Source organism: Theropithecus gelada, chromosome 10 (genome assembly GCF_003255815.1).
Source record: "Theropithecus gelada isolate Dixy chromosome 10, Tgel_1.0, whole genome shotgun sequence".
NCBI classification, from domain to species: Eukaryota; Metazoa; Chordata; class Mammalia; order Primates; family Cercopithecidae; genus Theropithecus; species Theropithecus gelada.
Window position 1 is genome coordinate 6,377,647 of NC_037678.1, and position 27,820 is coordinate 6,405,466.

The window sequence follows — 27,820 nt, forward strand, 5'->3', positions numbered from 1 at the left end:
TCCCTCCCAGAAATACTTTTATTAAAATAAACTGAGCAAGGCCAGGCAGCTCAAAATGATCCACACAAGGGGGTTCAGAGACCATCTGATGATGGAGACAGGAGACAGGGTGGGAGGGAAGTGGGTCACGAATGCACAGGAAACAGCGGGACTGTGGGAGGACCCCCTGTGGCCTCGGGCCCTCCAGCTGAGCTGATAGGCAGGCTCTGGGCTTTGGGGGCAGTGAGGGTCAATTCGGGGCTCCACGGGGCGTACTGTCCCTGTGTGCTTTCTGTGTGTGCTTGCAGAACAGGCCATAGAGCACCCGCAGTGTGCTCTTGGCATCCTTGTTCACGATGTCTGTGGACCAAAGGAGGGCAGGGCAGCTGGTCAGGCCTGGGTGGCAGTGACCGACCATCCCGGTGTGCCCTGCACTGAGGGGTTTCCTGGCATTCAGGATTTCAGTACTAACACCAGGAGAATCCCTGGAAACCAGGACAGCTGGTCACCCCAGGCCTGAGTCCCATGCCCGCTGCGTGACCTGCCTCCTCCTCCTGGCCAGTCCTCCCCTGAACCTTCCTGTGGTGCCTCCAACACAGCAACTCCTCAAGGTCTGGCTTCTCTGGACAGCCTGTCCCCAGAGACCTTGGTCTCCCCCACGCCAGGACCTCCTCCTCTGGGGCTGCAGTATCCCCTCCCAGGAAACCTTGGCAAGCACCCATTCTCCACCCCTGCCAGGCAAGAGGACTCTGCCAACGCGTGCTCATCCCCCAACGCCCTGCACCCCGTTCTGTGGCTCTCACACGAGGTGGCCACCCAGGGCTGGCCACCATGTGGGCATCTGCCATGCACTCACCTTCAGGGCTGACGGGACAGCTGAGCAGGCCCTCATCCTTCAGCAGCTCCAGCGCCAGGGTGACGTTGTGAAGCTATGATGACAAGGCCCTGTCAGATGTGGGCACAAGCAGCAGCCCCAGGCCAGGCCCTGGGTCCCAAGTGCCAAGCCCTTCCTGTTGTCTACGATGTCCATCATGAGCCCAAACTCCCTACAGCCCCCAAGGATGGGGAGCTCACTCCGTCACACAAACAATCCATGCCTCATTCCTCAGCCACTCACAGGCCCCACTCTGAGCAGGTGCTATACCCACACTGGGAACACACATGCATCCAGGGGCCACTGCCATTGAAAAAGACAATCACCAAAGAGGATACCCAGTAGGGATCAGGGAAGGCTTCCTGGTCGAGGTGATGCCTGGTTGTGAGTCCTGCCAGGCAGGGAGAACTACCCAGGGAAAGGAGCAAGAGCCTGGGGTGGCAGATCCCCTTTGAGAACAGCTGTTTCCCAGGGCAAAGCACAGCGAAGAAATCGAGGCTCGGAGGAACCAAGGGGCTCACTGGAGCTCACGAGACAGAAAGTGCTCAAACCAGTCTGCCCACGGGAAGCAGACTGGAGACTGGAGTGGTCCCCACCCAGCTGGCTGTCCTTTCCGCCACCCCTTGCCTGGGGTGCAGTCTCAGAGATGGCCCCCTTTAGAGGTAGAGGGCGCCTGAGCATCAGTCAGGTCCCCCAGGGGTTCATTGCTCAGTTTGGTCCCTGCCTGGGGCCTCCTTTTGCTCATCTGCAAAGTGGGCTTACCACAGTTCCCCTGTGCCTTGCTGTAGGATATGGTGAGAGCCAGGAGCCCTGCTGGCCCTCCCACAGTGGGTCCCCTCCCTTCCCATTCTAGCTTCTCCCTTGGGCCTCATCTACAACCAGAGTAGGTCCCAGCCCTTTGCCTTAGGGCAGCAGCCTGGTGTGGGTGAAGAGGGACGAACTCCTGGTTCACTGTGACCTCAAACAGGTCCTCCCTTCTGCCTTAGCCACCAGTAGATACACTAGAGGGGCTGGACATCCCAGCCCACGGGTCAGCCGTGCCTGGTCCCATTCCCTCCCTATCTGCCTGGCCACAGCAGTCCCACCAGGGCAGGGCAGTTCCCATGACAACCCAGCCAGGGGCCAAGAAGCCAGGTTGGCTGAGCGTTGGATGAGCAAGGCCAGGCAAGACTCATCCAGAATGCCAGCCTGGCCCAGGCCACCCTCAGCCATCTCCTGGAGGGCCTGAGCAAGAGGACTCTTGGGATCTAGCTTGGATATCTGTGCACTGCCACCCCCACCCCTGCCACTAAGTGTCTGACCTCAGACAAGTCACACATCCTGGCTGGGCCTCAGCTGCCTCATCTGTGTCATGCGGATGATGCATCTGTCTGCCTGCCTCTCCAAGGCTGCCATGTGCGTTCAATGTGATGACGGACACAGAATTGAAGTCACAAAGCAAGATTTGAAGGGGAGGATGATGAAGGCACAGGAGCCGGAAGTGGGTTAGCAGAGTCCTTCTCCACTTGGGGACACGAAGATGGAGGGCAGGTCCCAGATGGAAAGGAGTGTATGGGCAGGGTGCCCAACAGCAGCAGCAAGGCCGCTCCTCTATAGTCAGCCAACAAGGAGAAATGGGCCAGGCACGTTGGCTCATTCCTGTAATCCCAGCACTTTGAGAGGCCAAAGTGGGCAGATCACCTGAGGTCAGGAGTTCAAGACCAGCCTGGCCAACATGGTGAAACCTTGTCTCTACTAAAAAATACAAAAATTAGCTGGGTGTGATGGCACATGCCTATAATCCCAGCTACTTGGGAGGCTGAGGCAGGAGAATTGCTTGAACCCAGAAGGCGGAGGTTGCAGTGAGCCGAGATTGCACCATCGCACTCCAGCCTGGGAGACAGAGTGAAACAAAGGCTATCACACGGAGCCAGTGCTGCAGCACGCTGCAGGTGCCAATGCGGGGTGAAGCTCTGAGGCTGTCCAGACCAAGATGGAAGGGAAGCTCTGAGTGGACAGACCAGAGCATCACCGGAAGTTCCCATCACTGTGTCCCCAGTTCTTCCTCCTAGCCTGGAATATTCTGGGAAACTAGGGTTGCAATTGTTGCTATTGCTCACATTCTCATTATGAAAGTTATTTGCAGTTACATGGAGAGTAAATGTCGGAGGGAGAACAAGACCCTGAGGAACCTGAGGTTCTAGATTCCACACTGTGCTCTCCTGCCTCAAAGCCCCGCCTTTGATATAGTCAGTGAGTCAGAATCTCGCAAACTGTGATCTAGGATGGACAGGAAATGGGATATCTGTGGCCAAACATTTTTAGAAACTGATGGATTAAATAAGATGGAAGTCCTTCACTGCAGGACTTATCAGAACCTTGAACGTGTTAGTGGGTCTCACGAACCTTCAAGACTAGACATGTTTCCCCAAGTTATTTATTCATACATAGAACCCATTTGTCACAGAGCACCTCCTGGGACCAATGTTTTCGAATAACTTCGTTCATTCACTTATTTAAAAAATACTTGTCATCTACTATGTACTATTTATGCAACTAGTGCCCAAAACAGACCAGACCCCCTGCCCTCATGGAGCTTATGCTTTGGGAGTGGCTATCAACACTGAAAATTATGACATCTGCTTCTGTTTGTCACACTCCTCCTCAATGACACTGAATCCGAACAAAAGATCATCTCCCAGAAGGGCCGACCCTGACTGCAGGGCTATCTCACGATGCTCTGTCCAGAGATTTTTCTTCCATGTGCGGTTTGAGATAAAGATAAAACTACCACCTTCCACGGAGCCGAGAGAAGGTTACAACCCGGGAGGATGCGTGCAAATCCTCCTGGGGAAGAATAATTTAATGTGGAAGGACGCCAAGGATTCCTGGCTCCAGGGATTTGATTTCTGGGAGCAAATGATCCTCTCTCCCCCCGTCCTTAACTTCCGTGCCCATAACGAATGACTATCTCACATAAACACCATCCGCAGAGAGGGTCTGAGAATGAGAAATCCAATTTCAGGAGGCTACTCTGCCAAGATAAAAGCTCCACAGGGGCCCACCTTCAGCAAGGGCTGTGTTCCCGCCCTCTGCAGCTGACGACCTCTCAGCACTTCGATTACACATTCCTGCAGCAGAGATTGCCCACAATATGCTGTAAAAATTCATTCTTGGGGTCTGAGCTAAGAGGCTGCTGCTCTTCCCCCACATCTAATCTGACTCATATTCAGAAGTAGGTTCTAAAATCAGTGGATTCAGCAAAGCGGCTGCACACAGCAACATGGAAGTCTGCACGTTTGTTCCCATCTTGTAACTGGGGCTTGGATGGTGCAACAGATTGAGCAGAGGCCCTGCAGCCCAGGGGCGCCCCAGAGCGGCTCCGAGCTGGGTTCCGAGCCGGGTTCCGAGCCCCAGGCCCTCAGCCCACAGGTGGTCCCACCTGCCTCCTTCCTCCACCTTCTCTCCTCACCACTCACATTTCAGTGCCTTGCCTTCCCGAGGCAGGCTCAGAACCCAGTCTCAGCCTTGGCTTCAACCCCACCGAGCCCTGGCACCCTCTATCTCCCAGGGGCTCACGCTGGCTCCACAGGAGGGAAACAGGGAGGTCCCTAACTCACTGTGTGCTCTGGGCCAGGCTTCTGTGCCTCTCTGAACTGTTTCCTCTGTGGAAATGGGGATGGGAAGAGTTCCTAACTCCAAGACCCAACATGAGGACTTGCTAGCACATTTGTCCACACTGCCTGCGGGAGATCCCACCATCAGCCCAATTCTGCGCCCACACACTTTAGCAGGGCTGTCCCACATCACTGCCAAGGCCACAGGGCCTGCTCCAATGGAAGTGGCAGCCTGCCCATTCCAAGCCAGGGCCTCATGCCTTCTGTCTGGTCTCTCGTGTGTCTGCCATTGCCAGGAGGAAAGCATGCCCGGGCCAGCTGCTGGTCCCAGGAGGAACATGGCAGGCTGTGGCACAGAGCCGAGCCACCCAACCACGGCAGCCTGATCCCCATCCAGTCCTCGGAAGAGTGACAAAGTCTAACTGAGGCTCCAGCAGCTAAACTCAGTCGACCTGCCAGTCCGTGGGAAGACATGAGCGTGGTTTTCAGTCCCTAGGTTTTCGGGTGGTTTGTTAAGCAGCATGTCTGTGGCAACGGCTGGCCGATGCGGCTCCTCCGAATGGAAGAACCTAGGAAGCAGCGGCCACTCTGCCTGCCACGACCACCAGGACCGTAGACACTGACTGCCACGGCCTCGCTGCTCTGACCCAGCATCCAGCTCTTGGGAACCAAGTCCAGAGCACTTGGCCTCCAGGGAAGATGGAGATCACACCCACTCAAGATGCATCCCCGCTGGGGCGAGGGACACGGCAGGCTGCGGGCGGTAGGCTGTCCTGGCATGAGGCTGCCACTGAGCAGCTGGGTGGTCCTGGGTAAGCCTCTCGGGCTCCAGGCTCCTCTCTGTAAAATGGAGATGCAACCCTGCCCCGCCCTCACAGGGGCATGGAGGTAGGATGGGGGAGAGTGCCAGGAGAGGCAAAGTGCAGGGAGCTAACCCCAAGGGAATGTGGACTGTGGTTCAGGGCCCCACAGAGCACTGAGGGACTGCAGAGGAGCTGAGAAGGTGGGCAGAGCTGGCCACCTGCCCGGGGAAGCAGGTGGGAAGCAAAGCCGGGGTAGGCTGGGCTGAGAGCATAGCCTGTGTGGATGCGAGGGAATGGGGGAGGACCAGGCCCTGGAGAGCTGGAAGCGGGCCAGAGGTCATGTGGCTGTAGCTGGGAGTCGGCAGGAAGGGAGGAGGGGACGTGGCTGGGGAGGCAGATGGGGCTTGGCAGTTGGGTGGTCCACTTAAAGCAGGGGAGAGGCATGGGGTGGGTGTCTAGGAAGGGTTGAGGGGAGGGGACCCAGAAGAAGGGTCTAGGTGGAGGAGGAGTCTGGTAGGGGCCCAGGGGGGACCTCCCCTGCTACTGGGCCCCAGATAGGCCAAGAGGCCTGATCCAGTGCCAGGGACACCCTGGGCATGTGAAAGGGATGGAAGCCTTTGTCTCTCTCAGAAACAGCCCCAAAGGCTGGCCCTGGGACTGGGCATGTGGCCCTGCCTCCTGCTTCATCTCTTCAGAAAAAGCTACTGCTGCAGAGAGATAAAGAGGTCCTCCTGCCCCGGGCCATGGGAACCCCGGCATGGATGGAGATAAGCTGGCTGCCCAGGATCCTGGGCAGCCACCAGCCACCAATACTCCAGCCTGTACACTGGGATGCATGCCTCCAATGTCACCTCCTGTGAGAGGCAAGGCTGGGGATACTAGGCACCACATGTCCCTCAATGCTTACTCCTCGATGGTTCTCCAAACTCTTTCCTACTACCTGTGTGGCCTGAGTGGGGGGCAGGCATTGTCAGCCCATTTTCAGAGACAGAAAACCTGAGGTCCAGGCAGGCAGGGAGCTGGTGGTGAAAAGCACAAGACCCAGGCCTCTTGCCTGGCAGTGACCCGGGGTAAGCCTTGGCCCCCCGTGGACCTCTGTTTCCTTATTTGGAAAGTAGTAAAATCCCTTCTCATGGGCCAGGCCTACCGGGTAGGAAGGGCACTCCTGACAAGGGAGCAGCCTGTGCCAAAGCCCAGAGGTGTGAGAGCCCAGGGAGCCCGAGGAAGTGGCAGCACACACAACAGGGGCCTGGTGGGGGCGGAGGCAGGACTAGCCAGTGGGCACTGAAGGCTGTACCTGGGGAAGAGGCGGTGGGAGCTGCATCTTCGCAGGCTCACCTGCCCTCCCACCTCACCTCCATCACTCTCTCCGTCCCTCTTCCTCAGGTCAAGCCACAGCCCTCGTGCCTGGATGCAGGCAGCCAGCTCCCAGCCAGTCCACCAGCCTCTAGGGTCCACGTGGGAACTGCTGAGCCCCCCCAGGTCAGGCCCCACCCTTCCAGCCCCTCTAGCCAGAGTGAAGCACTGACACCTCCCTGACCCATTCCTGTTCTTGCCCCACTCTGAGCCTTTGTTGACGCTATTCCCTCCCCTCTGTGAGCCCTTCCTCGGTAACTGTGCAAACCAACCCCTAACCAACCTCCCAGCTCGCCTCTGATGCAATGCCCTTCTTGACTCCTTGAGATTATTCTAACCCCTCATTGTTCCAGGTCCCTCCTCTGACCCAGGCATCTGAACCAACACATTTTGCTGTGGCCCTGCAAGACCACATGTCACCAGGAGAACAGTGGGCATAGACTGAGAGGTCCCTGAAAGCAGGAGCTATGCTGGATCATCTTAACATCCCATACAGCTCAGGACCTGGCACTAAACAGGCCCTCAGGGAACGAGGGAACAGACATGTGGGTAGGGGATGGGTGGGTGAGCAGGTGGGTGGATGGGCAGGCAGGTGTATGGGTAGATTGGGTGGATCAATAAACAGAACAGAAAGATGGACTGAAAGACAGACAGATGGATGCATGAAAGGACAAGCAGGTAAATGGACAGGTAGGCAAGTGGATGGATGAATGTATGGATGGTCAGACAGACATATAGATCAACTTCCTATGGGTGGGTAGACAGGCAGGCAGGTGGGTGGATGGATGGATGGATGGACTGGGTAGATGAATAAACAGGAAGATAGGTGCATGGACAGGCAGGTAGGTGGATGGATAGGTGGGCAGTTAAATGGATGTGTGCATAGATGGTGGGTGGCTTGGCAGGTGAACAGAAGGGCTAATAGGTGGATGGGTAGGTGGATAATAGGTAGACGGGGATAGATAGGTAGATGATGGATGGACGGATAGATAGATGGATGGGTGGGTGGGTGGGTGGATGGATGGATGAGTGGGTGGGTGGGTGGGATGGATGGATGAGTGGGTGGGTGGGGGGGTGGATGGATAGATGGATGGGTAGATGGGTGGACAGATGGGTAGGTGGGTGGATGGATGGGTGGATGGATGGATGGATGGATGGATGGATGGATGGATGGGTGGATGGATGTATGGATAGAAGGATGGATGGATGGATGGATGGATGGATGGATGGATGGATGGATGAATGAATGGATGGTTGGTTGGTTGGGTGGGTGGGTGGGTGGATGGATAGATGGGTGGGTGTGTGGGTGGGTGGGTGGATGGATGGATGGATGGATAGGTGGGTGGGTGGGTGGGTGAGTGGATGGATGGATGGATGGATGGATGGATGGATAGGTGGGTGGGTGGGTGGGTGGATGGATGGGTGGGTGGGTGGGTGGATGGATGTATGAATGGACGGATGGATGGATGGATGGATGGATGGATGGATGGATGGATGGATGGATGGATGAATGGATGGTTGGTTGGTTTGTTGGGTGGGTGGGTGGATGGATAGATGGGTGGGTGTGTGGGTGGGTGGGTGGATGGATGGATGGATGGATGGATGGGTAGATGGGTGGATAGATGGGTAGGTGGGTGGACGGATGGATGGATGGATGGATGGATGGATGGAAGGAAGGAAGGAAGGAAGGATGGATGGACGGATGGATGGATGGATGGATGGATGGATGGATGGATGGATGAATGGATGAATGAATGGATGGTTGGTTGGGTGGGTGGGTGGGTGGGTGGATGGATAGATGAGTGTGTGGATGGATGGATGGATGGATGGATGGATGGATGGATGGATGGACAGGCAGACATATAGACAAACAAGCTTCCCCTACACCCTTCACGTCACCTGGAAGTGAATAAACAGACTGGTCATGTCAGTTCTGTATATCTGTTCACCCAGAGGTAGACCATCAAGAAAAATCTTTGGAAAACTTACCATTTCCGCAGGAGAGTTGGGAGTGAGGTAGAATTCCTTTAAGTGCAGGAAGAAGCCTTCAAGTTGTCCAATCAGCAGGAGTAAGATGACCCCGTCTGCAAACTACAAAGGTAGGAACTGAAGACTGTCATACGGAAGAAGTCTGGGGAAGCCCACTCTGTCTTTTACAGGCTGTGTGGCCCTAAGGAAGTCGTACAAGTTCTCTGAGCCTCTGGTTCCTTGGTGAGAAGTGGGGAAGACATTCCTGACCTCACAGGGTTGCAGGTAAAAAGTGGTTTCGGGCTGCCTGGTACACAATACCTGCTCAGTGAAAAGAGTGCTTTCTAAACTTACTGCAGAATAGCCTCATGTCAGTTTTTAAACAGCACGCTGTTTCACAAGCTACAGAAACACAGGGGAAAACAGAGTTAAGTGTAAAATTATTCCATCAGAAAAGGCAGAGAGCAGCACACCGGGCTCATCTCGCCGGCTGCCACATTAATATTTCTGTCTGTTCTGTCTGTATGTTCAGAGATAAAGCTGTCGTCCCTGCCACCAGCATATCATAAGTTAATATAATCGTATTGAGTCTCTTCAAAGATACAAAACACAGGATGGGATATTGGAAGAAACTGCCATTCGAAGCCCTTAATGGAATTTCCTCATATTAAGCCTGTTTCGATGTTATTAGTTTGGGCCTGAAATATTTTCCGCCGCTATTCCTTGGTAATACAACTGGAATGCAAGGGACTTCCTTACCCTGTTTTATTGAATAGTCTCTAAATACCACCTTTGCACATGCCATGAGTCTCTAAAACCCATTATTTTACCAAGGGAGAGATAAAGATGGAACAGGTAGAATGTAAATCTCAGAAATCATAATCATCCTGTTTATACACATATGAAATATAATAAAACTACAAATCTCTCATTTATTTCATGCTGGCAGCGTGCCAGGCAATATACCAAACATGTGGGGCTCAACAGCTCATGTATCACTCACAACTCTACCAAGTTGCTGTCTCGTACCCACTTTATAAGAGCCTGAGGTTCAGAGAAGTCCAGTAACTCACCCAAGGTCACACAGCAAATGTGGAGGGGTCTCAGCAGAACCCAGGGCCCATAAGCGGTGGAGGCAAGAGGGAAATGTGTGTCTATCTGGCTGCAGAGGCTGGTACTTCCACCCTGCCATGCTGCCACACCATATCACACACACACTTCTCACGTGGCCACTGTATGAGGTGGTTATAAGCACAAACTCTGGCCCCAGCTGCCTGGGTTCAAATCCCAGGTCCACTACTTATCACTGTGTGACCTTAGACAAGTTAATTAACCTCTCTGTGCCTTAACATCCTCCTCTGTAAGTGGGGTAGTATAGTTCTCACTTTAGAGGATTATGGGGAGGATTCAATGAGCTAACATGGAAAGCATTTTGCCTGGGGACTGGCACATAGTGAGGGCTTTATTGGTTTTAGCGACTAGGCGTGGGAGTACATTAACCCCTCCCTCCCCAGCCAATGCCCATCCACAGTCTCTCTGAGAGGTCAGCAGCTCTGGCTACAAGCTTCATGAGCCAACTGGTCCATCTGGGACCAGACTCCCTCCCCACCCCAGACCCCAGCACAACCCAGGTGGCCAGATGCCTACGTCATGTCCCATTGAGGCCACTGGCATCCAGCAGACTCCATGCCCACTCTGCAGGCCCCGGGGTTGGCAGCTGCTCTGCTCCTCTGCACCCCCTGCTCCCCCCTGCAGTGTGAGAAGCCTACGGGGACACAGCTTCACTGTGGAAAGCCACAGCCCACGGTGGGTGCTGACCCCCTGAGATTCTGCTCCTGCTCCTGGGAAAACTCAGCTTCAGTCAGCTGGGGGGGGTGCTGGGCTCCTCAGGGTGCTTGTGAGAGACATGGAGCCTGCAGACGGCGGGGCTGCGCTGTCACCTACGCCTGGCACATGGCGCAAATCTAATAAATTCTGTTTGGGCGAACACAACCACGCAGGGAAGACTCATGTGCTTCAAGTCTTGGCATCAGCTAGTCTAAGATTAATTATAAAATAAAATTATAACAATGAGAAGCAGTGACAGCCGGGGTGACTCCAGCTTTGTGAAGTGTTCCCACACCCCCACCCCCGGGATCCCACCGTGTCCCTGGTGGCCAGTGCTGCCTGCCAGCAACAGTCCCACTGGGGAGGAAGACCTCAAGCCTCCAAGAGGTGATACGACCCCCACCACACAGCAGGTTCCTAAGGCCTGCAGAACCCTCTTTCCTTCCTATAGCCAGTGGCCCTGCCCTGCCTGGGGACGCCGCAGCTCAGTCCCTACCTGGGTGTCCAGATTCTGCACAGACAGGCCCAGGCGGTCCAGCTTCTGGTTGACAAAGTTCACGATGGCCTAACCAGGGAAGAACACAGGCCTAGCACGCAGCAGGTGTGATGCAAGGACCCGTGATTCCCTCCTACAGCGCAGGTGGGCGGTGGGTGGGGTGGGCGGCCCGAGAGCTGCTGAGAGCTTTGATCTCTCCTACCTCTTTCACTGCATTCACTTTCTCCGGAGCCAGCTTAAATAATTCATCAAAGACGTCCTCTGCAGACACAGATCCAATAAACACCTCATTACGATGCTATTATCTTTGTGCCAAACAGGGAATTTTTTTTCACAAAAGTTTCTTAGAATAACCAGTCCAGAGGGAGCTGTCGTTTTAGATCATGGTTCTCAAATAAAATAAACCTGGATTTGAGTCACTGCTCTCCTGGCCGTGTGGCCCAGGGGGAGTCACCTTCTTTCTCAGGTTGTGCCTCCCTAGCTGGGGTTGTTGCAGAGAGGGAATTCGATAGCAGATAACACACCTGGCCCTGCGGCACAGTGACCGGGCACACAGTAGGACTTCATAAACAGCCGCTCTTCCTGCAGCCGACACCTGTTACTGCGTCTGCACAGCTGCAGCCCTTTATCTGCCAGCTGGCCCTCCCTCCTCCCAGGGCCCTGCTCCACTCCCCAGGGCCACGGGAGCTGCTACAGGTGGGTGATCAGGGTCCGTGAGTCTCCTCCCCTTGGTTTTAAATTGGCTGAGTGAGGGCTCCTCCCTGCTGCCTCCCCCTGCCCCCAAGAGTGTCTGAACCCGCTGCCTGCAAAAGGCCAGCTCTTTCAGCAACTCATTCGCTCCCTTGGGGTCTGGGAACAGCGGCTCAGGCCCCGGCGTCCAGTCTCGGGCGCCTCATGTCCTCAGGCTAATGCCCTTTGTGCACAAGCTGGATTCCTGCTATTTGCAGCTAACACGCCTCCCATGGGGACATTGGTCCTTGGGCACCAAATACACAGACTGGCCTGAGTTTGCTGTGGCTTCTGCCACTCAGCAGCTGTGTGACTCTAAGCAAGTCACAGCACCCCTCTCTGTTTCAGTTCCCTTGTTAGTGAAGGCGGGAAAGTAGCACCAAATAGCATAATGCACGTTAAAATGCCCCCTGAAATCAATAAACATGGTGGAAACATCAGTGGTCAGGGAAATTGGGTTTCTTCACCCTGTGACACCCACTTCTCGTGCTGCCCCATGCCCAAAATACTGCTCCCTGGGCAACCCCTCATGTCCTCAGGCTGCCCCTCCTGCTACATACACAGATCCCCAGCCAGCCCTCCTTGCCCCTCCCTTCTCCTTTCTCCCCAAACTCAGCCTCCCTCAGCCCCCATTCTCAGAAGCTCCTGGCAGGTTATTATCTCTACCTCTGCAGGTGAAGTGCCCCTCATAGCATCCCTGCCCACATAGCTATGTGTCTAAGTGGGGAGGGTACAGGGAGGAAAAATAGTGTTAGGATGGATGGATATGGGTGAATAGATAGGTGGTTGGATGGGTAGATAGATGAATGGATGGATGAATAGGTGGATAAGTGGATAGATGAATGGATGGATGGATAGGTGCATGGGTGGGTGGGTGGATGGATGGATGGATGGATAGGTGCATGGGTGGGTGGATGGGTGGGTGGATGAATGGATGGATGGATAGGTGCATGGGTGGGTTGGTGGGTGGATGTATGGATAGATGATGGATGGGTAGATGGATGGATGAATGGAAGCATGAATGGATGGATGGAGGGATGGATAAATGGATGGGTGGGTAAGTGGATAGATGAATGGAAGAATGGGCTGATGAATGCATGGATGGATGAATGAATGGATGGATGGATAGGTGAGTAGGTGGATAGGTGGGTGAGTAGACAGATGAATGGAAGAAAGGATGGATCCATAGATGGATAAATGGATGAATGGATGAGTGGGTGAAGAGCTGGCCAGACCACTGACAAAGGAATGGATGCATGAAAGAAGTAGCAACTAGATCAATCCACTGATTGGTGAACAGCTCCGTCAAGAAGAGTCGATGCCACATTATTGCCCACTCACTATTGAGCACTGCCCACATGCTGAACACACTCACAAATTATCTCCTTTAACCCTCACTGCCAGTTTAAAAGGTGAGTGCCCTTTTATAGATGAGGAAACTGAGGCACGGACAAGTTAAGGTACTTGCCCAAACTTAAGTGGCTAATGAGTGGGAATACTGGTGTTTGAGCACAGACCACTGACTCCAGAGCCCACACATTTAACAGACTCCACCATCACCGCCTATGTGAATTATAAATCTCCCCACAGAAATGGTATAATGAGAAAGAGCAGCCTGCTCCATGATGGACAGACAGAAAGAGGGACAAATGAATAAGAATGAGGCTTGAGATACAAACAGCAGGCGACGGGCAAATGAGAGAATGCTCAGCAATTAACTCTCCATCAAGACTCGTCTGCATTAACAGGCATCAGACAGGAACAGATTTTCAAAAATGAAGAAAGTACTCACTCGGAGGCTGGTCCTTGTCTGTGCTGTGCAGGGGGTGGAAAAAGCAAACAAATGGTTAAAAAAAACCCTGCAAACCTACAATGTCTCAATATGACAAGCATCAGTGCTGGCAAGCTTGCAAAGAAACCGGCATGCTGTGGTTTTCCCGGCAGCTTTGTAGGTAGGGCAGATAGCAGAGAAGGTCTCTGTGGGAAGCAAAGGACAGAAACAGGTTCATGCCCTTCCCTGAGGCTTCCACACCTAGCAACATTAGGATTTTGCTGGTTTTGTGGTTCCTGTTTCATTCTGAGGGAGATACATCACACATATCATAAAGTGCACAAGTCGTACGTTTACAGCTTGTGCGTTTCACACATGCACACTTGTGTGATCACCCCCACTTACATGCTGCAGACCCTCCCAGCACCCCCCGCCCCCCCACCGTGTTCTCCCTTCCATCCCCTCCCTCCCTACACTGACCACAGCTGCGATTTCTCTTGCCATCTATTGGTTTTGCCTGTCCTGGAAGTTCATGAAAATGAAACCATACCATGTGTTCTCTTTTGGGTCTGGCTTCTTTCACCCCATTTTTATCGTTTTTGAACAATTTTTCTTTGTTTTTTTTTTTTTTTTTTTGGTCAGGTTTTTAGATCCACCCCTATCCCATAGAAGAGAAGTTCTGTAGGTCCAGGGCAGGCCAAGTCTCTCTAACCACAGCCCTCCAGAAGAGAGCTGGGCCCCACGGGGCAGAGCCCAGCAGCCCGGGACAGAAACCTGGGCTCAGCACAGAGGCCAAGGCTGCCAGGAGGGAAAGACACCATGTGCTATCCACACAGCTCCAGCACAGCCAAGCCTTCAGAGGATGGCAGCCCCACCTGGCCAGCAACTTGGCTGCATCCCTGTGAGAGTCGTGAGTCAGCGTCACATGGAAGCCAGCAAAGGTGGATCTGCTGGCAGCTGTGCAGCCCCTAGGGCCCATCCCTCTCCAGGCCCCACCTGTTCTGCTCCACAGGGAGCAGGATGGCCAGCCCCCAGTGGGCAGGGAACAGGATGGCCACACCCCTGGTGGACAGGGAGCAGTATGGCCAGCCCCAGGGGGCAGGGAGCGGGATGGCCAACCCCAGTGGATAGTGAACAAGATGGCCATGTCCCAGTAGGTGGGGAGCAGGTGGCCATGCCCCAGTGGGCAGGGAGCAGGATGGCCACAGCCCCCAGTGGGTGGGGAGTAAGACGGCCAGCCCCTGGCCATTCAGGGACCTCTAAGACTCTTACAGCTTTGCAAGGAAAGAGGAACATCCTGCTCACACTAGAGAGACAGATTCACTGGCCCCTGTGCCCCAAACCCAGGGCCCCCCACCCTAGAGAACAAAGCAGGGTGGCTGGGAGGGGCCAGGCAGGGACCTGATTGGAGGCTGGAATGAAAGGTGTCCTGTGTGCTACCGTGGAACACAGGTAGAGAAAAAGCCACAGAGTGTGAGGGCCCTTCCCACAAAGGTTGGGCAGATCTGCCCGGGCCCCGCCCTGCCTCCGTCCACCGCTGTGAGCCCCAGCCCCATCCACGGGCCCTCGTCCTCCCTCACCTGTATTCAGTGAGCTGTTCCACCGACTTCTCTGACTTCAGACCACTCTTGGTCCTCTAAGAAAAATAAAGGGGAAGGAAATTAAATAATCCGGAAAACTCTGGGGCCCAAAGCAACCCCAGTGTCCCGTTTGCTCTGCATCATCTCTCCTCAGGACAGCCTCCTGGCTTAATTGTCTTTCTTCCCCCAAGATTCTTGAGGTTGGGGATGTGTCTGCCTCACTCCCCGAGGCATCCCCAGAGTCTCACGGCGGGAGGAGGGCTGTATCAGAGCATGTGGCTATGAACAAATGAATAATGAAGGAGTGAATCAATGAAGTCACCTCTGCTTTATGTTGGCAGTATAGACCAAGCCACACAAGTGCTTGGTAGGGAATTATAATCAATGGTTTTAAAAAAACAGTAGAAGGCCAGGTGTGGTGGCTCATGTCTGTAATCCCAGGACTTTAGGAGATGAAGACAGGTGGATGGCTTGAGCTCAGGAGTTCGAGACCAGCCTGGGCAACAGGGTGAAACCCCATTTCTATCAAAAATACAAAAAATTAGCCAGGCACAGTGTCTCACACCTGTAGTCCCAGCTACTTGGGAGGCTGAGGTGGATCACTTGAGTCGGGGAGGTGGAGGTTGCAGTGAGCCAAGATTGTGCCACTGCACTCCAGCCTGAGCAATAGAGCAAGACGCCATCTCAAAAAAAAAAAAAAAAAAAAAAAATTGTAGAAATGACTCTGACTAGGTTTAGCCAAACTTGGCTTATTCTCTTGGGGCAAGTCAGAGGTAAGCCCTCAGACACGAAGCCCCTCTGCATGAGGGACCCGAGGCTGGGGTAGGGCAGGTGGGGCCCCCTATTGTGATGCTCAGGGTCTGTCTGGAGAGGGAAGTGCAGATTCCTGGGTATTAACTGCAGCACAGGCAGGCCACATGCTAGACAGAACATCTGAGGGTGGGGAAACCTGGGAAGGCTTCCTGAAAGAGGAGAATGGGGCACTGTCACAGCCATCAGTGATCTAACAAGAGACAGCACCCTCATGGTGAGAGTAGTAGTTTTGCCTCAGGGGTGTGAAGGCTCCCTGTGGCTATGAACAGACAGCCACACATGGCTCAGGGATATGGCCTGACAACCCCTGGCCTCAGCCTCTGCCAACCAGATGCCCTCTGCTGAGGTCAAGTGGAGCTGGCCGGCCATGGACCTCCTCATGTCCCCAGGCCTCTGCCAGCCCCACTAGACTCTTACCAGCCTGTCCCCAGCTCCAGATAGCACCCCTTGGCCGTCCTGGCCGGATTCTATTTCTCAGGGTTCCCTGAAACTCACCCTGGGAGAGCCCTGCCCCAGCCAACTCCACCCATGCAGGGTGGGCAATGGGGACCCAAGACCTTCAGCTTCTGCCTACAAATCCCTGGGGGCCCAGCTGCTACCTCAATGGTGATGACCTCCACCTGGACGTTGGTTGGGAGGGACAGGTTGGGCTGGAAGCGCTTGGCCAGGGCCACAAGGAGGTGCAGGGTGGACAGCAGGTCCTTGTTGAAGATGGCTGGGAAGAGAGTGGAGACAGGTCAGAGCCCAGGGGGCCGCCAAAACGTGCAGCCAAATGCAGCCTTCCTCATTGTCAGAATGACCATCTGCAGATGAAGGAGGTCTGTGTCCAGCCTTCTGCAGAGCAGAGATCTGGAGATACATGTTCAGAACCTAAAAATCATCACACTTCACCCCGTCATCCCTCTTCTTAGAATATAGCCCAGGGGTACGATCTACCTTGTGGAAGGAGCTCTAGACAAAGATGTTCACTGCAGCACTGTTTACAATTGGAAACAACCAAGTGACCTCTGGGAAGGCACTGGCTGAACGATCATTAGGTTTCAGCTCAATGTGACTTAATTCAAGGTTGATTTCATCAACATCAATTACTGATTGTGAGACCTTACACGTTGCGAATGCAGGCGCACGTGACCCAACAAAACCTGGGTTTGAAAACTGACTCTGTTAAACCCTCACCGCCCAACCTTGGAGAAGCTGCTTAACTTCTTTCAGCCTCAGTTTTCTCATCCGGGATGGGGGTTGAGGGGATATAAAGAATTGAAGGGAAAGAAATCTATACCAAACTGTGAACCAGGTGGGGTAGGGAATTTTAGGTGCTTGGCACACTCTTTTGTTTTTTGGTGTTTTTTTGATATGGAGTCTTACTCTTGTAGCCCAGGCTGGAGTGCAATGGTGCGATCTCAGCTCACTGCAACCTCCGCCTTCCAGGTTCAAGCAATTCTGCCTCAGCCTCCTGAGTAGCTGGGATTACAGGCACCTGCCACCACACCCAGCTAATTTTTGTATTTTTAGTAGAGATGGGGTTTCACCATGTTGACCAGGCTGATCTCGAACTCCTGAGACCTAAGGTGATCCGCCCACCTCGGCCTCCCAAAGTGCTGGGATTACAGGCGTGAGCCACCGTGCCCGGCCAGGCACACTCATTTTTTGTACAAGCAGGGCCTGCAGATATTCCAATACGTTAACGAAATGAGAGTGAGGATGGGCTGACCATGGTGCTTGGAACTCAGCAGTGACTGTCATTCTCCACAAAACCGTTTGCTATCCTTGGGCTGCACGTTGCTGCAGTAACACCCTCTGGGGCACAGACATGTGCTGGGCTGTTGGCTGCTCTGCCAGATGCCTGACTGTGGCTGCCCGAGGCTTCTACCTCCTTCCTGACTCCCAGGTTGTACCCCTGCTGGGAGGAGGATGAGCACGCCTTCCTGGTGGGTGAGAAGCCTGGAGCAGAAGGACCCCAGTGGCCCCACATTCCCCCGGGGTGGCTAGGTTGCGGCCCACGTACTCTCCACGCTCCACTTGGCTTGCCGCTCCTCCAGCTGCAGACTCCGGTTCACGGCCTCCAGCACCACTGTGAGCTTGTGCTTCTGGCTTGCGGCTGTCAGGGCGATGTCCTCTGCTTCCAGCTTGAGGGCCGCCAGCCTCTCTGGAGGCAGGAGAGGGTGGTGAGGGCCCCTGGCTGGGGGCAGCTCAGAGAGCACCTGGGGACCCTCCAGGAGGCTGAGCCTACCTGGTGCTTCAGAGAGCATGGGTCTGGAGAGCTCATTCTTGGTGTTGGACTCTGGGCCACACCCACAGCCTCAACCAGGTATGCCCTCCAGCTCCCAGGAATTGGTGGGGCATGCAGGCCACATGATGTGAGCAAGTCTCAGCCCCCTGAGCTGGTCAAGACAGCCCACCTCACCTTGATCAGCCTGTGCCTGCAGCCCTTGCTCTTCTGCACAGCTATGTCTACTTCATCTCTGCAGGGCAGTGTGGCCTTGTGGTTAAAGCCTACACTCCTAGGCTTCTATCCTGAACCCCCTGCTTCTCTAACCGTGAGACCTTGGACAAATTATGAGCGTTTCAGAGGCTCCCTTTTGTCATCTGTTAAATGGGGATAGTAACAGCACAGGGCTGTTCTGAGGATGAACTGCGCCTGCTACATGGGACATGCCCGGAAGTGCTAGCCGCCTGAGTGGAATTGTGCAGCCCATCTCCAAAGAGCTCGGCAAACACTGCGGAGGCTGGCCCCAGGCGAAGTGCTGAGGACATGGAATCGGGCCTATCCGTGGCCTCCAAGACCACAGTTGTGTGCAGAAGAGATGCGTAGACCAGACATGACCACACAAGGGCAAAGGGAGAGGGTAACTCTGGGGCTTGTGGGGACACTTGCCCGGGGCCAGGAGGAGGCCCTGAGAATGCACACCCCCAGCAAAGCCCCTTGGAGCTTTCCAGACTGAGGAGGAACACGGGAGGCAGGAGCCCAGCCCTGTCCCCAGCCACCCAGGACTGCCTATTTTCTCTCCAGCAGCCTGGGACAGCCCGAGAGCAGGGACCATGGGTTCTTTTGTTACCTCCCAGCACCTCAAAACAGTAGGCACTCAATAACTGTTGGAGAGGCAGTGTGGTGTGGTGGAAAGGTCACCAACCCAGGTGTCAGAGCCCCAGCCTGAGCTCCAGCTCGGCCCCCTCACTCATGGGCCATGGACAGCGCCTCCATCTCCCCAGCCCAGGCCCATCTAGAAAGTGAGACAGGTGTGCCTAAACCCGGGGTCATTGCGGGGACCAAGGGAGAGAGCCCAGCTGTAGGGCCTGGAGGGGCCAGGTCAGGGGGATGGTGCCAAGGCCCAGGCAGCCCCAGAAACAGCCACTTACGGAATAGGTGGTGCAGGATGAGCCCGTCGAACATGTCCTCCTCCAGGCTGCGGACCACAATGTGCTCGGGGAGAAGAGTGGTGTTGATCCACTCCATCAGCACCTGCAGGCCCCAAGGGGACAACTTTTGGGGGGATGGGGGCTTCTCACCTGGCCCTACACTTGGTTTGGAACACCTGCCTCTCACCTGCCAACTCCTACCCATCTTTCAAGACCTGGTCAAATGTCACCTCCACTGGGAAGCCCTCCTCGATCTCCCAGGCTCAGTTAGGGGCATGCTCTGGGTTCCTGCAGGCTCCCTGCTTCTCTTCATCACAAACCTGAGCAGCGTGGGGCTGTCATTATCATGTGTGAGGTTTTAGTACCAGGAAGTGGGGTACTACCATAACAAATACCTAAAAATGGGGAAGTGGCTTGGGGAATGGAAAGAATTGGACAATGAACACTTGATAGAAAAAGCCTAGATTGCCCTGAAGAGATGGTCAGTAGAAACATGGATTTTTTTTTTTGAGACAGTGTCTCACTCTGTCACCCAGGCTGGAGTGCAGTGGCATGGTCTCGGCTCACTGCAAGCTCTGTCTCCTGGGTTCAGCCATTCTCCTGCCTCAGCCTCCCGAGTAGCTGGGACTACAGGTGCCCACCACCACGCCTGGCTAATATTTTGTATTTTTGGTAGAGATAGGACTTCACCGTGTTAGCCAGGATGGTCTCGATCTCCTGACCTCATGATCCAACTGCCTCGGCCTCCCAAAGTGCTGGGATTACAGGCATGAGCCACCATGTCCGGCCTGCAGAAATATGGATGTTAAAGATGCTCCTACTGAGGTCCCAGGAGGAAATGAGAGACATGACATTGGACATGAAGATGGAGGTGGGAATTGTAGTGATGCACCCACAGCTCCGAGAGCCCAGGATGCTGCAACCATCAGAGCTGCAGGGGAAGGGAGGAGATAGGGACCCCTGAGAGCCTCCAGAAGGAGCCGATCCTGCCAACCCCTTGGTTGATAACCTCTGGCCTCCAGCACTGTAAGACAATAGGTTTCTGTGGTTTAAGTCATCCAGTCTGCAGTCACATGTTACAGCAGCCCTAGGAAGCTAATGCAGGGACTGCTGGTGCCCTGCCCCTTCCTTGACTGGTGCCTACTGGCCCAGCTCCCACCTGCAGCTCTGCTCAAAGCTGTCCCCACTCTGCTTGTGCTCAAAAGGTCAGAGTGCCAGGGAATCAAGGCCCAGCCCTTTCTCAGAGAGCAGCTGTTCACTAAAGGTTGTCAGGAGGTTGTCACGGGGTGGTGTTTAAAACCCCAGCGCCATTGCCCCTCGGGAAGGAACGCTCTGAGCCTGCTCTATGCTGGCTCCAGGATACCCAGCAGGCGTGAGCCCCCAGAACCATGACCAGCTCCATCACTAACCATGTACTGGCCCCTTCCCTCCCATGACTCCTGGCACAACCTCCCAACTCAACTACTGGCACCCAAATCCTTGTCTTAGGATCAGCCTCTGGAGGAGCCTGAGCTGGGATGATGTGTCAGCACCCCTCCAGGTCTTCCAGGCAAGACCATAGATAGTGTCCCCAGTGCCAGGCACAAGGCTGGGCCAGGTGTGCTGGCCAAAGGTGGGAAAGGTGGATGGATGGAGGGAATAGGAAGGATGATGGAAAATGGCCCAGAAAGCCTCTGGGTATGGAAGATGGTGTAGGCCAGGAGGCCTCCCTGGAGGAGGCAACAGAGAGGCCATGTGGAGACTGAACACACAGAGGCTGAGGGAAACAGAGGCCTGGAGTCCACCTGTGCCCAGCTGGTCCAGTGGCCATAGCAGCAGACCCATGACCAAGGAGAGAACTGAGCACGGGTGACCCAGGCCCACCGCCACCACCTCACCAGTTCTCCTACACCTTGGGCAGCCAAGCTGGGGAGGAACACCGGCTTAGGGGCTGGCAGCTCGTGTCAAACCACAGCTCCGTAATGGGCAGCTGCATGCCCCTGACAGATCAGGTCACCTGTCTAAGCCTCGTTGTCTGTCCTGTCCCCAGGATGTAGGGGACAATAGATTCCCCTCAAATCGCATGTGGTTGCTGGGATGGTGTATGTGAAGGCACACAGTTGGTGCTCAATAGATGTTTGTTCATGCAGGCTCTGTGGGTGACTTGCTCCATTCAACAGGCCTCCCAGGGGTCTTCGGGGGTTGCCACACCCCAGCCTGAGGTCAAGGAATGGGGGCGGCCTGCTGTCCCCGCCCCGTGGAGGCCGCTGCCTGGTCTGCCAAGTAGAGGCACCCAGGGAAGCCAGGGCTGTGGACGCTGCTGTACCTTCTGCAGTTCTTCAAATTTGGGGTCCTTCCGGGAAGTCGGTGGCAGGTATCTCTTTCCTCCTGGAAGCAGAGTGGGTATGACAAGCGCGTGGGGACCCTGTGGGGTGCGTGGCCACGCTCCCTGCAGGTCACCCACAGAGTCTGGCACCACAGCCCCAGGGGCACTGGCCTTGCCACTTCCGCCCCAGCGTGCTTTCCCTCGTTTCCCTCACAAACACCAGCTCATCCTCAGACACTGCGGCATTTATACTTTGAGACATAAACTCGGAAGTTATTTCTTGATTACTTGACATTCAAAGTTAACTGGGCATACTATGTTTTATCTGGCAACCCTACCTATTTAGGTCAAGTGAAACCCCAGCCAGAGAGGGGAGGAGGTGCCCAGGCTCACCAGGCTCTAAGGGGCAAAAGTGGGACTTACCCCAGGTCTGCCAGGCCCCTCCATGGCCCCTCTCGTAGTCAGACTCCCTGGGGCAGCCCTTAGAGGCCTAGCAGCTCCCCTTCCCCAAGGCCATGGCCAGCATCTGCCCACATTTTAGACTCACAGAATCCACAAAATGTCAGGGCCGAGAAGGACCTCTGAGACCAACTAGTTCCAACGTACATGGGGGGAAACTGAGTCAGCAGTGGGGACTGTCTTGCCTAAATTCACAAAATGCATTGTCTCTCATGTGACTCCAATAAAGGCTTTTCCTAGACATTCAGAAAACCTTCAAGTACTACCCAGCCCTGTGTCTTCTGAGGAATGGGAAGGCAACAGCATCATGGGTTGATGTGCCCAGCACAGGGCAAGCTCTCAGCAAATGCTTGGGCTAGTGAGCAGGTGAGTGAATGAACGAATGAATGAATGAACAAATGAATGAATGAATATGGTGCTGTCCCTTCCTGGAGCAGACTTCCTGCCACTTGAATCATCCAATATCCCAGCTCTGCTTGCCAGAACTTTAAGTATCTTAAATCAATTGTAAAACAAAAAATTCATTTTTTTTTTTTTTTTTTTTTTCAGGCAGAGTCTCGCTCTGTCACCCAGGCTGGAGTGCAGTGGCCGGATCTCAGCTCACTGCAAGCTCCGCCTCCCAGGTTTATGCCATTCTCCTGCCTTAGCCTCCCTCCCGAGTAGCTGGGACTACAGGCGCCCGCCACCTCACCCGGCTAGTTTTTTATATTTTTAGTAGAGACGGGGTTTCACCGTGTTAGCCAGGATGGTCTCGATCTCCTGACCTCGTGATCTGCCCATCTCGGCCTCCCTAAGTGCTGGGATTACAGGCGTGAGCCACCGCGCCCAGCCTCCTCAGGACACTTTCTAATCTTCAATGGTTTAAACACAGAATACCAGACGGTGAAGAAGCCAGCCAGGTGACTCTGGACCAAGCTTGTCCCCTCTGGGGTTTCACCTGCCGCACCAGGGACCCTATTGGCACTGGACTTCCCGCTCCATAACACCTACTTGAAAGGCAGCATTCAGGGCCGGGCGCGGTGGCTCATGCCTGTAATCCCAGCACTTTGGGAGGCCGAGGCAGGCAGATCACGAGGTCAAGAGATCGAGACCATCCTGGCTAACACGGTGAAACCCCATCTCTACTAAAAAATACAAAAAAAAAAAAAAACAACTAGCTGGGCGAGGTGGTGGGCGCCTGTAGTCCCAGCTACTTGGGAGGCTGAGACAGGAGAATGGCATAAACCCAGGAGGCGGAGCTTGCAGTGAGCTGAGATCCGGCCACTGCACTCCAGCCTGGGCAGCAGAGCGAGACTCCGTCTCAAAAAAACAAAAAAAAAGAAACCCCGTCACTACTAAAAATACAAAAATTAGCCAGGTGTGGTGGCAGGTGCCTATAATCCCAGCTACTCGGGAGGCTGAGGCAGGAAAATCTCTTGAACCTGGGAGGTGGAGGCTGCAGTGAGCCTAGATTGTGGCACTGCACTCCAGCCTGGGCAACACAACGAGATTTCTGTCTCAAGAAAAAATAAATAAATAAAAATTAAAAGGCGGCATTCACAGGAGCTGGAGAAAGCTGCATTCTGTTCCCTTCCCTTAAATTATTTCACACGTTTTCTTTGTCAGCACATCTATGTTTTTGTGGTTACACGAATTCCAATGAGTTCACCTAAAGCCCTTCCCCCGGGCCGTCTGGTTGCTTCCTGCTGCGCTGTTGTTCGTTTGTTTCTTTCAGAGAACACAGGCAGGGTGACAGCTCTGGGCACCTGCACCTGTCCTTCTTTTGAGCCACCTCCTAGAAGGAGGTTTCAGGGACTGTGGCCGCCAACCCCCCAAAGAGCTCATGACACAGAGCTTTGCTGAAAGGGTGACCCGCACTTGTTGAATTGCTCCATCCTATGCTCACCCCACTTTTGAAAGAGACCCACACGTGTGAGGGGAGCACATCAGGAGCCCCACACTCTGCAAAGCATCGCTGCCTGGTGGGCATCGCTGTGGGGTGGGCATCGCTGCCTGGTGGGCATCACTGTGGGGTGGGCATCACTGCCTGGTGGGCATCGCTGTGTGGTGGGCATCGCTGTGGGGTGGGCATCGCTGCCTGGTGGGCTTCGCTGTGTGGTGCGTGTGGAACCCCAGTTCTGGGACCACCCTCCTTGGGCTCAGAACCCAGCTCCACCACTTGCTAAGAGTTTCCTGTTGCTGTGGCATGTTATCCCTTGTGCCTCAGTTTCCTCATCTGTATAAAGTAGGCAATGACGCCCACCCTTGGGAATAAACGAGTTGCTATAGGTAAGAGGTGCTGGTGTAGCAGCGGCACACAGAAGGCTCCCAGGACAAGAGCAATCGGTATTCACCATTGTAATCCACACCGTCTCTCACCTGGAGAGAAGAGGTTCTAGCTCTGCAGAAGGTTCCAGGAGGAGGAGTTGGGTCAAGCATAAAGCAGAAGGTGGAGGCAGGGGTGAGCAGAATTGGGCACTCAGCTGACAGCTGGGAAGGCACTGCATGTCCCAGGCATGGCCAGGCTCGCTCTTGCCATGCAGACCCTCACCCTCTGCCCTCAGACCCGTGTGGGCACACACCTTGTGAGAGCATCTCCTCCGCTGGGGGCTCCACCCCCTTGGGGAGCTGCAGCAGGTCATACAAGGACTCCAGCTCCATCACCTCCCAATCCTGTACAGAGGAGACGGGAGAGGACGTCAAGGTCTGAGAAACCCCAAACTCACTGAGCCCCTCATTTCCTCTAGACCTGCAGGCAGAGAAGGAGGGTAGAAGCCGGGCTCCAGGGGCACGTCATCATGCCAGCCTAGGCGGGGGGTACGGGCCCTGTGAGAAAGAGCCCTTGAACCAACCCTTACGGGGTGATGGGGTAGAAAAAGGCACAGAAGCTGAGGGCGGACACAGCCAAGCAGACTTGGTGGGGAAGTGGTCCTTCCTCAGGCAGGTGCAGAGCGGCTGCCCACCACGCTCTTGCAGCCCCCAGCCCTCTACCCAGGGACCCCCACCCCACCCCAGACAGTCAGGACAAAGCAGGTACAGCTCACTCCTCAGAGCTTGTCAGGTTGAGCTCAAGGGAAACCTCCCCAGTCGGCCTGTGTGGGGCTGGCTGAGGGGGATGCGTGGAATGGTGACATCTCCCATCCCATAAACCGGAAGGGCCAGGGTTGACAGAGGCACTGTTCATCTTCCTCGTCCTCATTATGGGCAGAAGGCTGGGCTCGCCACATGCCCAGGACAGGGGCAGACCCAGAGGCCAGCCCAGCCCTCCTTCCGGTTCCCCTGGCTCACTTCCTCTCCCGCAAAGGCTTCGCCGGCTCGGCTGGCGCCTTTTGGCCTCCCTCTTCCTCCCTCTTCAGTCCCTGGGTCTTCTCAGTGTTTTCAAACTCAGTCAGACATTGGGGTGGGGGATCACACAGCAGAAGTTGGTGGCCAGAGCAGGGAGCCCCCAGAGCTGTGGGAGATGGAGGCATTCACTCGACCGGAGCCACTCGTGTCAGACCAGCAGCCAGCCCGGGGTGGGGGAAGCCAGACTCCATCCTGCCCTGTAGTGTGGAGGTGGTGGGGAGCCCAACTAACTCCCAGCCCCTTAATCCCCAAGCTGAGGGCCATGGTCAGAGAAGACGAAAGCACACGGCCTGGGCATCAGGAAGCCTGCGTCCCAGGCCAGCTCCTCCTCACTCGGGCTGTGTGACGTTGGGCAAACCTCCTGCCCTCTCTGGTCCTGGATGCAAACTTACAAGGAGGGCCTGGACTCAGTGCTGCCCAAAGGGATCAGCAGCCTGGGCAAGCCCCTTCCTGGCCCCAGGGCCTCAGTTTCTTCACCTGGAGATGGAGGGGTTGGCTGAAGTTCAGGGACAGTAAACTCCTCCGTAGAACAGGGCGGGAGGACTCCGAGCAGCCTCCGAGCAGGGGCAGCGGGAGGGGCCATGGGGACTCAAAGTCCCAGTTTACCGACTCCCTTCCCCAGGTGGCCTCGGCTGGGACTGCACTCTGGGATCCTTCCCAGGTGGTGTCTGGGCCCCTCCCTCCTTGACCCCCAGCACCCAAGTGTGGTGGCCCCGATGCCAGAACTCACCCAACCACTTTCTCCACGCAGGAGAACGAAGGCCTACTGGGTGCAAAGTGTGGTCCCTGGGTTCCGAATGAAAGCAGGTTCCGGGTTCTTCTGGGGGCTTGGGGGACCAGGCCAGGAGGCAGGAGACCCGCCGTTCACTTCCTCCAGGGCCCGCTCAGCCAGCAGGAGCTTCCTCCTCTCTGCAGCAGGGCCCAAGGGGGCGGATGCCGTGAAAGTGAAGCTGCCACAAACCTACAGAAAGCTCTGCCCGGGGCCCCAGTGCCCGCCGTGCCACCTGGGCCCCAGCGGTTCTGCAGGCCACTTAAACTCAATGCTTCTATTTCTCTCCCTCTCCACGCCTTCCCCAAATCACGCCAGTTTGCCCGCAGGCTGTTCACCTCCAAAATGGCAGCTACTTAGGCCAGAGCCTGGGGTCGACCGCCACAACCCACCACCAGCACCTGTCGGCCTGGCTGCCACGCTCCATCCCGCACCGCCGTCCTGCCACCTCCACACCCCGCCCTGGGCCAGGCCTGTTCCTCTCCCAGGACCACGCAGGAGCCTCCTACCTGGACTCTGAGCTGCAGCCTTCCCCACGCCCCCTGCCTGCCCCTGAGCTGAGTCTCCCACAAGCCCTCGGAGGAGTGAGTCACTTCCTGTCCCCACTCACGCAAACCCACCAACGGCGCCCAATAGCTCTTAAAATAAAATCCAGGCTGTGCAGCCCAGCCCATGAGCCCCAGCATAAGTAAGCTGCCAGCCACACCTGCGTCCTCATCCCCCAACCTCTCTCCCGGCCACGGCGACCACCTGCCTCACTGCCTTGGTATCTTCACATGTCCTATTCCCTCCACCTAGAAGCCCCTGCCCCAGTTTTCACGTGGCTGAGTCTCTATCCTTCACACCTGCTTAAATGCCTCCTCCTCTGGGAAGCCTTCCCTGACTGCCCTCCCTGAAGTAGGTCCTCCCTATAATTCTTTACCATGGCCCCTGGAGGTTTCCTTCACGGCACTTAAACCCAGGGCATTATTGACTCAGCTGGTCGGTCAGCTGGTGTGTGACGCCCGCCTCCCCACCAGACTTCTGCTCCTCAGGAGCTGCTATGGTCTCTCTCTCTCAATCACGGTTACATACCCGTGTCTAGAACAATGAGAGAGCTGCTATGGTCTCTCTCAATCACGGTTACATACCCGTGTCTAGAACAATGCTTGGCACGAAGCGGGCTCAGCGAATAAATATTGATGGTTGTTGTTGCCAAGGGGATCCGGAAGGCTTTCCAGAGGAGAATGGGGCCTTGACGGTTGCATAGGAGTTTGCAGCAAAAGAAGGGGTGAGAACGTGGCAGGTGGAGAAAACAGCGTATGCAAAGGCGTAGAAGGGTTCGAGAAGGAGAGGTCTTAGCACAGCAGATAGTCAGAGAAACACTTCAGACCCAAGCTGGTCTCTCAAGCTGGAATCTTCACCATCCGGGCTGAAATGGTGTTTCCCTAGCAACAGGTGACTGGGAAGCTATCCACCCTTTCTGACAGGTTAGGTAGAAAGTGGCTAAATGAGGTGGGCTGCAGGTGTAAGGAGTGTGTGAGAGCAGGAAAGTAGGATTGTTTACGAGAAGTTAATATAAAAATGACAAAACTTAGTACTGGTATTGTTGCTAATATTTATGGAGTCATTGGTGATGAAACAAACATAATTTTAAGGGCTTTCATTTTACTGGAAACTTCCTTGTGAGGTAGGTACAATCATGACCCCCATATTATAGAGGAAGAAACTGAGGTGCATGAATCAGTCCCTGCCATTCTGATGTGCCCGTGCTGGACTGGGGCTTGTGACAGGTGGGGAGAGGAGCCACCATGCAGGACCTATTTTGCTGGGGT

General features: G+C 55.0%; 1 protein-coding gene across 1 annotated transcript; it reads right to left on the reverse strand.

Moving 5' to 3' along the window:
* PARVG (parvin gamma) lies at positions 1–27,432 on the reverse strand. The gene is made up of 14 exons (XM_025399109.1): positions 27,137–27,432; positions 25,968–26,146; positions 24,475–24,565; positions 21,455–21,516; positions 19,150–19,252; positions 17,798–17,938; positions 16,392–16,507; positions 14,980–15,035; positions 13,421–13,443; positions 11,102–11,160; positions 10,900–10,968; positions 8,598–8,699; positions 836–908; positions 1–339 (listed from the first exon to the last, which is right to left on the reverse strand). Exons 3-14 carry the CDS (start codon positions 24,551–24,553, stop codon positions 230–232), a joined length of 993 nt encoding a protein of 330 aa, XP_025254894.1. The 5' UTR covers positions 24,554–24,565; positions 25,968–26,146; positions 27,137–27,432; the 3' UTR covers positions 1–229.
* Positions 27,433–27,820: the final 388 nt, after the last annotated feature.